The following is a 12,264-nucleotide window of genomic DNA, read 5'->3' on the forward strand; positions in this document are numbered from 1 at the left end:
TTTGCAGTTACATTTTTTAAGAGCAGGCAGTCGTCGGTGGGACGACTGCCTGCTCTTAAGAAAATATTTGTTTTCCATTATCAAAGGGGAAAGGGTCGCCTGACGACCCCTTCCCATTTGCGAACGGGTAACCACCTCCTTCAAGGAGTTGGTAGAATATTAATGTTTTGCAACCGTAATTTGGTCACAAAACATTCATACATCCAATTCAAATTAGGCATTTAGAAGGGACGTCCTAAACACGCCCCTTCTAAATACCCAATTACATTCACACATTCTGATTCGGTTACATGTTACTGAATTGCAATTTGTGTTTTGAAAATATGTAACAGCATATTTTCTGTCAGAAACTTCCCGACCAGCCATTTCCCACCTCAAAAATGCTTCATGCATTTGGCCTTAAGAGTGTAAGATATTGCCAGGATGTTGTTTTTTTTGTATTTTTTTTGTTTTGCCATGTATAGGGCATTCTGTGAAATGAGTTTCCTTCAGTTGTTTATACAGACCACGATGAAGAGCTCTGGATCGGAGGTTGAAGGCAGTGCGAGTTTCTTACAGTGCCTGTCAATAGGTCAGAAAGATGTTCAGAATAAATGGTCATCCAATCCTGGCCTTCTCTGCAGAGAGCACAAAGGAATGGTCACGTATCCCAGTTGCCATTGTGATTCTGTGCAAATGAGAGTGAAGGAGGGACACAGTTGTCAAAATATTGACAAGGTGAGAGTGCCTACAGGTGTGTAGATGCGTTGTATGTTTGGGGGGTGGGTACCTGAAGGAGATGTAAGTGCATTCACGAGAGGATGAAAAGAGGGTGCTGAAGAGGAAAGAGATAGATGTCAGATGTGCAGATGGAGGAGATGTGGAGAGAACAAGGACCATACATGTCTAACACACAGTGAACATACTGGGAGTGACTGAGACACTCTGAAAACCATTGCCCCTTTCACAGGCCTCAATAACGTTTAATTCACAGTCTCACAAATACATTTTTTTAAATATTAATTATTGACATTAAAATCGTTGTTACTCATTTATCTTCAATAAGTAACAATTATTGACAAAGTCAATAGGCCTGGCCAGTTCAAGGTGTACGTCACTTGTTATTTATCTGGCATCAATAAGAGAAAAGGCAGAGAGGCACCACAATTCCGGTCGGGTAGCATACTCCTCGAATCACACAAATTAATTTAGGTGTTTACGTCACACCCCTATCTACAATGTTCACTTTACCCTGAAGCTCCACGAAGCTCTGTTCGTGCTTCAGCGCCAACTCCCGGGTCTCTTCCAGCTCCGCCAGCAGCTGTAGGGCCTGAGCCCGTATATCATCCTCTTCCTGGGCCACCAAACATATATCATTCACGCAATCCCTGGCGGACCCCGATTTCCATACCAAAACGTCGTCTGTCTCCAATTCCGGTAGTTCATCATCATCGTATTCTGAAATGAGGGGATTTAGAATAAATTAGATGAATTTGTAATTCAGCCACTTAGCCACACGAGGGCGGTAAACTCCCTTACAGTTCACAGGATCTGAACATGTCACGCGCGATTATAAATAAATAAACTTGCTGGCGTTTTTTTCCGGCGATGCGTGAAATGAGTGAATTTGGGGTGCAGGGAAGGCAGAAGTCTCCTTCCCTGCACCCCCAGTCGTAGTGGAACAATTTTCAGATTGGGGGGGAGGGGGTGCTGCCATCAATATAACATCCATGTAGACATTGGGATTGTGAAAAGTCCAGGTGAGACACAAGTAACAAGTGCAAACATGCCAACATTATAGAAGAGAAAAGTGGGAGATTAAAAAAGATAATAATCACGAGAATGTATTCCCCCTCCCCCATTGATTTTCATTTTAGCAGAGGCAGATTTGGGCAGCAGGCAACCAAAATATAGTCATTTTTGGCTTCAGAAATGGAGTCTCCCTCCTGAATCAGGTCTATTGGCATGTATGCAAGTGTAGCAAATGAGTCACGTCCATTCAGCAGGAGAGTGGTCAGGAGGTGCATTTTGGAGTATACTGTCAGAAATAAATTACTAAAGCATGGTGCAATAGTTCACTGTCATTTCCAGATAGCATATTTTCTGTTGAAATGGCCACTAAATGTACACACACATGCAGCTTTACTGATTAAAACAACATACAGGGCACAAACAATACATAATGTGTGGGGGTTCAGAGAGTATTTTTCATCTGGCCATCACTGAGTAAAATGTCTTGATTTTTTGTTCGTTGTGTTAACCCTTAACTTCCAGCACACCTCCGAATTACAAAACAAATGTGCTTAGTTTGTGGTTTCCTAACTACTAACGTATTTTAAAATATTTTCACAATTCATATTCAAGTATTTAATTTTGTTGAAAGTTAAAAAAAACATCCTACAGCCTTTCCTTTCACATTTCCTGTATATCAAGAAGATTGTCATGTAGTTCATAGTTCACTTTACAAAATCCTATAAAATTGCAATTGGAGAGATAAAAGTGAACACCAATCTTCATTGTAAAATAAGCAGCAGCTTGTTAGAAGACATTTGACCTCTGTCTTTGAATGCATAGCAAAAGTGGCAAGATAAACACACTATTTAAAGCTGTCCTAATAGATCATTCACCTTTGGAACTCCGGCATGCTTATTTTGCGGGTGATGGATGATCCCCACAACCCTAATTCCAGCACCTACGCTGCTCACCAAAACAGCTCTGAGGTTTTTCCCTTCCCATGTGCAAACTCAAAAGAATGTACTTCTGCACTTAACAGAAGTAAACCCCTAATTGCTTTGAGGGCAGAAATAGACCGGGTAGAGGAGAGGCGTAGCTTCAGTTGGTGCACCAGGGGCCCACTGAATCCTGGTTATTGCTGTAGTTTATAATTCAGACCGCAGACTGGGGCCCAGTTCCTTCCTTGAACTAGGGGCCAGGACACACTGGCTACACTACTGGTGAAGAGGATTCTAAACATCCACATACACTGATGTGTGCGGGGATTTTAAACTTTATAGAGCATTCCCATCGACAACTTCCATTCTCAGTCCCTGAGAAAAGATTTACTCACACATAAAATATGTGTGAGTAAATTATTTTATAGGAGTAAAATCAGCCGCAGTAAATCACAAACACAGAGTAGAAGACCATTTACTTGTTTACATTCAATCCACAGGAGAAAATCAGATTGATAATTTCTTTCCAAGGATCTCTTGGTTTTGTCTCCAGGTTTATACTCCTTTACTTCTACAGCCCTCTCAATTCAATCCCAACTTTTTAAACACTTGTATTGTAAATTTTACCCATTTGGCTGAGAGGATTTTAACCCTTTCCCCATCAATAAATACTTTCAACATCACACTCGCCTCCTTCCCCGCCCATCCCCAAACCTCACAGAGTTTCACAAAATTGTAAATTTATCAGGGGCACAACTAGACCTGAACTTCAGAGGGGGGGGGCTAGTACTTCAGCGGCAGTGGTGGGCTACCACTTCATCCAATGCAGGCAGCAGTCACTAACACAACTTCTTTTTTCTTAGTTGATGTAATAAAACATTTTTTTTTAAAAGGTTAAAAATTGAAAATGCTCCACATATTCACCTTCACCAATCCTTGTGAACACAATATTCTTTTGATATTTTCCCATAGGCATTATGCTGTGTGCTCCATACTGTCTAACCAAATGCAAATTATTGTGGCATGTAGGTATTATACATGGGTCGCACATTAATTACATTGTCAGAGACTAACCAGTGTGAGAGGTATGTGGTAATCCCATAGATTAGGGGCTGGTCACGGGTATCTCAGTTCCCACAGAAGTTCAGATTTTACACTCCAGTAATGAATACTGAAAGAGCTGAACTCTGCCTATGAACTGGCACAACACAATATATAAATCAATATGACTCATGCTGTGCAAGGGATGAGCTCTATGTATACATGGACTCTGCTCTAGTTCAGTACAAGAAATATTGATGTAGGGTTTCAACACTATGTATGCAGGGACTCATTGGAGGGAACTCGGTTTGAATCTCGACGTCGGCTCAAACACCCTCTGATTCTGGGTAAATCACTTAATCTCCCCGTACTGATCCAGCGGCCTATAGAAAATATATCATAAACAACGCTACCCAACTTCATAACCTATAAACAAAATTCTATACTAAATATGGACCCATTTATAAACCTGACATATTTTGGGCCTACTGAATCAGGTGGTCAAATTAAATCTATATACACATTATCTACAAACTATATACAATTTTATACATCTGCGGAAAGAATATTGTCATTAGAATAAAACCTAACCATTTAAACGACCACCATTGGCGACGTGATCTAGCTAATAGTAACCTACACTCCTGAATAACCAAGACCAGCTTGTTTGTCAAAAGTAAGATTTTATTTACTAAATTATGGTATATAAGTTGATAGTTTTATAAATGAATTTTATTAGCAATAAAGCAAGCATGATTATGAAGAAACGTGAGAAAAATACAATTTAAGCAAGTGAATCAAAATTAAAGTGAATATTTAAAGTTTAGCATTTCTAAAACCTAAGTCCCTAACTGAACTAAATAGATAGAAAATAAAGTAAAGTTCTTTGAGGATTCTTACGTGCTCCACGCAATGTCCGACAGCACTTCACCCTCATCGGAAAGTCAGAAAGCAGCAGCCAGCCCATCCCTAGGGGCATGACTTTTTATACCTTTCTACGCTAACTAAACTATGCAAAGGAAAGTTTTCAGAAATCTTCGACGTCCCATTGGCTGAGAGTGACAAGTGACATGTCACCCACATTTCAAAAGTTCCATTAGGTCACTTTTCTTAAGGACCATTGTCTTTTCTGTATGCAACCAGGAGCTTCCTAGGTTTGCTACAAATGTCTCATAGCTTCCAATTGACTTCCGCGGATGCCAAGTTAAGGACTGACAAAATGTTCTTTTTCGACCTTGGCCATGTCCGACAGAATGATGATAGCACGTCAGTTTTTGCTTTGTGAACGCAGCTTTTGACGAACATTTTATTTCAGAATGGGCGTCTCGTGACTTTTGCAGAAATAAAATTCAACTTTTTGTAGCTCGAGCAGGCTAGGCCCAAAAGCAGGCAACTTATGCTCTCTAGTATAAAACAAACACAAGAAAAGTATTAATGTAAGAAATAATGTAGATTCTGTATCCACCCCAAGATTTACTAATTAATTAACCCACCCGATTAATCAAATGTTACCTAGCCAATGCAAACAAATAAAGCAGCGTTTATATCTACCAGTCTTCGATAATCCATGAGACTTATATGCACCTAGAATAGTGGAAATGACATCACACAGACAAGGAAAAGCAAAACAAGCACATGCTTCTTTTAAGTTTGCAGCAGTTAGTAATGACAAAAACGAAAACAATAAATTATTTTATTATTTTGCACGAACAAAAAGATGCAACAATTATGCACGTTTATGAGCACACATGTTAGTCCCCCCATGTGTAAAGTTTAATCTAAGTTGTATTAGCATGACATATCACAAATCATTAATATTATTATTCATGTTATGGAAATGTGACTTCACGAGTTTAAACAAAATTTTGTTCTCTATCTCGCTCCATCAACTCCCTCATCTGGTGATTAACAAATCACCACACCAGCACTCAAAATTTTGGTAATTTAAATTTCTAAGAAATCGATTCAAATTCATTTGTATCAGTAAACCTAAAAGTCTGTTTCTGCATAATCTTTGGAATTAGCATAACGCTCTCTATGTAACTCCTGTAATTCGATTTCTCTTTCTTCTTCTTTTCTAAGTTTATAGATTCTTTTCTTCTCTTTCAACTGTTTCTTTCTTTTATGTAACAAACAACCTATTTTGGTCAAAATAAAAATGAATATTATTACAATCAAAGGTGCCAAAATCTTGCCAAGAATTGAACTTCCGATATCATGGAACCAGTTTTTAATTGCTTGAAACCTTTTTGAAAGTTTCTCTGTAAAATCATCTTCTTCTAAAGGAATTATCTCTGAATGCATTTGTGTAATGTTCTTAATGTACATTTCAATATTCTTACTTTCGTCAGGTATATATGTACAACAATGTTGTACATGTAAAATGCCACAGACTCCTCCCTCTTTTGCTAGGATTATGTCTAAAGCAAGGCGATCTTGAATTACCATGGATCTAATTGCAATAACTTCAACATTCACTAATTGAAACCCATCAGCTGTGTCAGTTGATAATCTATCAACTATAGTGGACAATTTTCTAATTCTCCCTGCATTTAAGGTTATACCAACAAAAGGTATTACTGCTTGAAAAATATCTCCTAGAACTTCAGTAAAAGTTTCTCTTTTAACTCTATTTACATAATTATGAATTTTAAACAATCCTTCTGAATTTCTGTCAACATGAAACACTTTAGGAAAAACAATTCCCACATAACAAGTTCCATACCAGTGGTCTGGAAGGTTGTAGTAGGCTTTGTCACCACAAACAAAATAAATCCCAGGAAAGATTGGATCCTTTCCACCTTTGAATCCCCAACCTCCCAAAATCTGATAAGTATCTTCACAGTTACTTGCACCTACAAAGTAATTATCAAAAAGTGTATTATCTCTTCTAATGCAAAGCTTTCCACTAATTGGTTTGTCTATGTGAATTGCAATATTTTCAAGCATTTTGCCATTTAACTTCTCATCCTCTTTCTGCCAGAAACTTGACTTAGTCTGCTTGACTAATTCATTCCTCTTATAAATTGCTCTTCTCTCCTCAACCATATTCAAAAATTTCTTTCCTTCAGCACTTAATTTGCAAGTTAGATTATTTTTATAAGCATACTCATAAGTAAGTTCGTTAGTAACAAGGAAAAATTCTCTCATTTGCTTTGCTTTCTTATGCTTATTTAAAGCATTCTCAATCTTAATATTTGCAAAAATTTCATCATAATTTGAATAGTAATATTCTAAACGTCCAGTTTGATAAAATAAACTAGTTAACACACTACATGTTACAGCATAAGTGAGAGGAAGCATATTATATGTTACTCCCTCAGAAACAGAAGCAGGTAACTTAACGCAGACATAGCAGTCTTTTGCATCCATTACCTTAACATATTCACTCAATAGCTTTGTGAATGTATTACTTGAAAAATCACCAATTGATTTATCTTGATGAATGTTAGGCTGATGATCAATAACTTTTGCAGACGCACTATGTTTAGTTTGGCTAACCAGAGCTTTGCTTGTTATGTTAACTTTGTGTAATTCTCTATTCATCTCTAAAGGGATAATCACAGCTAATATCAACCAGAGCAGAATTAAAATGAGCAGACACACCAGAGTCATCTTACAGCATCTTTTAAAAACAGAACACTTTGAAGTGCTCTCCTTAACATAAGGCATTTTTGGTTAGTTTAGCCTCAAAAAATAAAAAAAATTTTTTAAAATTCTAAATTTATATTTACACCCCCCTTTTAAAATATATATTTATTTATTTTTTTTTTTTTTTTTTTTTAAAACCCTAAACAAGATTTCTTCGACCTTATGTCATACATAAGTTTTCTTCAACTAAACAGTTTTTCTTCGACCTTGTGTCAACTAACAAATTTTCTTCAGCCTTTTGCCACTTTAATATATCTGTACTTCAATCATTGTCACTAATTTCTTGGATTTCGTTTTCTTCTTCACTACTATCATATATGTCAATAACAGGTGGAATTACTAAGTAAGTCCACTCAGGAGACTTGTATTTTTGGTTTGGTCTTACTATTCTCTTCCCTTTTCTCGATATCACTTCAATTTTTCTTCCAACTCCAACTTCTTTTCCAGGACTCTTTTGACTACTGATTTCCTCAACTTGTTCTTTTGGTTTCTTGATCAATCTGACTCTCAATCTTCCACCAGGCCAGTAGTCTGCTTTTCTCACGTACTTCTTTTTTGGTTCAGAATTATTTGATTCTGACTTCCAAGTCCTTTTCTTTCTGTTTTCACTTTCACCATCCACGTCACTTTCTTCAGTTTCGTAGTCTGAAATTTCAATTGACTCAGGAACTTCTCTATTCGGCAATTTCACTCCTTCAGGAACTTCACTTTGTCTTCCATCACTGGTACTCGGTAATTCGTCTTCCTCCTCTTCTTCGATTACCTTCAACTTCCCAGATTTCGGATTTCTGTTCCTTACTTCAGAGTTTGTTCTCTGCCTTTCGATACTCTCCTGGTCTGAAACTTCTTTTTGTTCTGCTTCTTTGTCTTCAATAGAGACAACCGAATCCTCAGTTATCTTTCCTTTTAACAGATTCTCTTCACCTTCAGAATCTATTTCAATTATTTCTAAGTCTTTTCTTGTCAAATTTCCATTCACTGGCACAGTTTCCAGATGTCGACTTTCTTGTCGATCTTCAGAATCTGGAATTATTTCACCCTCTGTTTCGCCTTCTGCTTCAGAATCAGAATCATCTGTGGTATCACTTTCAACATCAGAACTCTCAGGAGTTGGTACTGGAATAGTATGACTAGGATGAATCCAGCGTTTCAATCCTCTGCACTTTACAGCATTAGTAGTGATCAAAATTATCTGCCTAGGTTTCTGCCATCTAGGAGCTAGACAATTCCTTCTCCGATGTACTTTTGTTCTGACCCAATCGCCAGGTCTCAGATCATGTGTCAAAACCTTTTCATCTGATTGTGCTTCAGTTCCCACCTGATTAGACACAGAAGTTACCATATCAGATAACCTTTTACAGTAATCCAAAATAGCACTGTCATTTATGCTCAACAGTTTACCTACAGGTACAAAAGCTTGCCTCATAACTCTTCCCATTAAAATTTCATGAGTACTCAAACCTGTCTTTTTATCTGGTGTACTTCTTAATGACATCAAAACAAGTGGAAGAGCATCGGTCCACTTTACACCTGTTTCAAGACACATTTTTCCAATTCTGTTTTTAATTGTTCCATTAATTTGTTCAACTACTCCTGATGCCTCTGGTCTGTATGCACAGTGTATTTTCTGCTCAATGCTCAAAGCTTCGCAAATTAACTTCATCAGTTTGTTATCAAAATGGCTTCCTCCATCACTCTCAATAGTGACTGGAAAACCGTACCTTGGGATGATTTCTCTGAGCATTAGTTTTGCTACTGTAATTGAATCACAATGTCGTGTAGGGAAAGCCTCTACCCATCTTGAAAATAAGCAAACAATTACAAGCACATATTTCAAACAATTGTGTAAGGGCATTTCAATGAAATCCATTTGTAACCTGGTAAAGGGACCACCTTCTCGACCAATTATTCCTGTCCCCACCACTGATTTTCTGTTTGGATTCATTTGTTGGCATGACAAACACCTTTGACAAAAAGATTCTGCAATAGTTCTAAACTTAGTATTGAACCATGTTTCTCTGAAAAGTCTAACCATAGAATCTCTTCCCAGATGTGCTGGACCATGATATAATCTGGCCATGTCAGCAATCAAGCAATTTGGTAAGACTACTCTGCCATCTTTGTAAACCCACACTCCATCTTCTTCACGTGGTCTGCAATCTGATCTTAACCACAAGTCTTTTTCTTCATCTTCTGCTTCATTTTGTAAATCTCTAATTTCATGCCATGTTTCTACAACTGTTGTTAGCATTAATGAATTTGAATCAGTTTCTTTACTCCTCTCCCGATTGTAAGAATAATTTTTCCTTGCGCAGTATTTAGCTGTTTCATCTGCGAAGGCATTTCCCTTGGAAATATAATCAATTCCTCTAGTGTGCGCTGCACACTTAACAATGGCGATTTCTTTTGGCAATTGTATTGCTTCAATTAATCTCCTAATGAAAACTGCATTTTTAATTGGTGATCCTGCTGATGTCATGTATCCTCTCTGTGACCAGAGTTGTCCATAATCATGCACAACTCCATACCCATACTGACTATCAGTAATGATGGTAACTCTTATATCCTTTGATATTTCACATGCACGAATTAAAGCAATTAATTCAGCAACTTGTGCTGAACGAACTCCTTCAAGACATGATGCTTCTTCGACATCTGTGACTGTACAAACTGAATATGAAGCTTTTAAGACACCTCCTTCGGATCTTAAGCATGAGCCATCTACAAAGTAGACAAAATCCGATTCAGACAAAGGTCTGTCTTTGATGTCTTTTCTTGGTTTTGTGCAGAATTCCATGACATCTAAACATTCATGTTCTGTTTCAATGTCATCAACAATTTCAGAATCAGGCAGTAATGTAGAAGGATTCAGATTTAAACATCTTGAAATCGAAACATTGTCTGCTCCTAGTATGATTTTCTCATACTTTGTCAATCTGCTACTTGTTAAATGCTGAGTCTTACCTCTTGTCAGTAAAATTTCTACTGAATGAGGCACAAAAACTTTCACAGGAAATCCCATAATGATCCCTTCACTTTGTTCGAGGCTGATACTTGTAGCTGCAACTGCTTTCAAGCAACCTGGTAATGCTTTTGCAATTGGATCAAGAACTGCAGAGAAATATGCAATAGGTTTCTTTAAATTTCCGTGTCTCTGAATTAACACAGATAATGCACATCCTTCTCTCTCACTACAATACAATTCGAAATCTTTCTCATAATTTGGCATACCTAAAGCAGGAGCTTGGCATAAGCTCTTTTTCAGGTTTTCAAAAGAATCCATCTCAGCATCATTGAGAATAATTGGATCTTTTACATCTGACTTTGTCAGTCTTTGTAGTGGTTTTGCAATTACTGAAAATCCACTTATCCATTGTCGACAGTAACCAACCATTCCCAAGAACATTCTGACCTGTCTCTGTGTTCTTGGTGGTAACATTGCTTGAATCATTTTTATTCTCTCTATTGTTACTTGTCTTTTTCCCTTTGCAATTCTGTGACCAAGATATTTTACTTCTTGTTTGCAAAACTGTAGTTTTGCTGGGGACACTTTATGTCCTTCTTCTGCAAGGCGATTTAACAGAATTATTGTGTCTGTCACACAGTTTTCTCTTGTCTTTGCAGCTATTAACAAATCATCAATATACTGCACTAGCGTAGACCTACCAGGTAAGTCTAGGTCTTCTAATGATCTTTTTAACAGTTCGTTAAAGATTGAAGGACTTTCTGTATAGCCCTGAGGGATTCTTGACCATCCGAGGGTCTTACCTTGGAATCTGAAAGCAAAGATTTCATAACTGTCTGGATGTAAGGGAACAGTAAAGAATGCATTGCAAAGGTCAATGACTGTATACCATTCAGCATCATGTGGAATCTGGAATAGAATTACTGCTGGATTTGGAACCACAGGACAACATGGAACGACAATTTGATTAACCTTTCTCAAATCTTGTACTATTCTAAATGTTCCGTTAGACTTTTTAACTCCCATAATTGGTGAATTACAAGAACTACTCTCCATTTCTTTTAATACACCTTGCTTGATTAATTTTTCAATTATTGGTGTAATACCTTCAATTGTTTCTGTTTTCATTTTATATTGTGGAATGTTTGGAAATTCTATTCCCTGTTTCAATGTAATTTTTACAGGATCTACGTTTTTCATCAGACCCATCTCATTTCCAGTAAAATCCCATATTTCAGATTTCACTGTTTCCTTGAGTTCTTTAGGTAAATCTTTTTCTTCAAATGCAGGAAACAATTTTGTTTCTTCTGCTTCCATCATCATCATTGTCATTCTGTATAAACCATCTTCCTCCATTGTTTGTAACTCAACTCCATCAGGAGAACAATATATTCTACAATTCATTTTACATAGGATGTCTCTGCCCAATAGATTCACTGGACTACTATTACAAACCACAAATCTGTGTTTGTCTCTGTAATTTCCAATTTCAACTGGTACTGGATCAGTTAAGTCAGTTTTAATTTGCTGATTACTTACTCCGACAACTTGGATGGTATCCCCAGAGAGAGGTAGGTTTTCAATCTCCACTGATCTAACAGTAGAACGGGTAGCACCAGTGTCCACTAGAAAAGTGATGTCTACATCATTAACTTTCCCGTTTACAAAAGGACCAGACTGGTCAACCTCAAGAGTGGCTCCAACAACACACTCTTCCTCCTCTCTCGGGCACCGTCAGCAATAATCATCAGAATCGCTGTCTTGACTTTCTGTTAATAAAAACTGTTGTGAAGCATTTTGCATTTGAACTCTTTGCTGCTTTTGCTGTTTTTGTGGTTTTATTACCTGTTCACTTCCCTGAAATCCCACGTTTGGATTATATTTTTGAACTCCCCCACAATTCGGAAAAGGTGGTTGTGGCAATTGGTCTTGACGATTATTCACCTGTTGCTGTTG

The 12,264-nt window shown here is 37.4% G+C and overlaps 1 protein-coding gene across 1 annotated transcript in view; it reads right to left on the reverse strand.

The window, feature by feature from the left end:
• Nucleotides 1-12,264, reverse strand: part of CCDC136 (coiled-coil domain containing 136) — a 163,785-nt gene that overhangs the window by 87,125 nt on the left and 64,396 nt on the right. Inside the window, exon 2 of the mRNA XM_078656185.1 lies at nt 1,231-1,437. Within this exon, the coding sequence (XP_078512311.1) occupies nt 1,231-1,437 (207 nt within the window). The remainder of the gene's footprint in view (nt 1-1,230; nt 1,438-12,264) is intronic.

This window comes from Lissotriton helveticus, chromosome 1_1 (assembly GCF_964261635.1).
Source record: "Lissotriton helveticus chromosome 1_1, aLisHel1.1, whole genome shotgun sequence".
In the NCBI taxonomy this organism is placed as follows: Eukaryota; Metazoa; Chordata; class Amphibia; order Caudata; family Salamandridae; genus Lissotriton; species Lissotriton helveticus.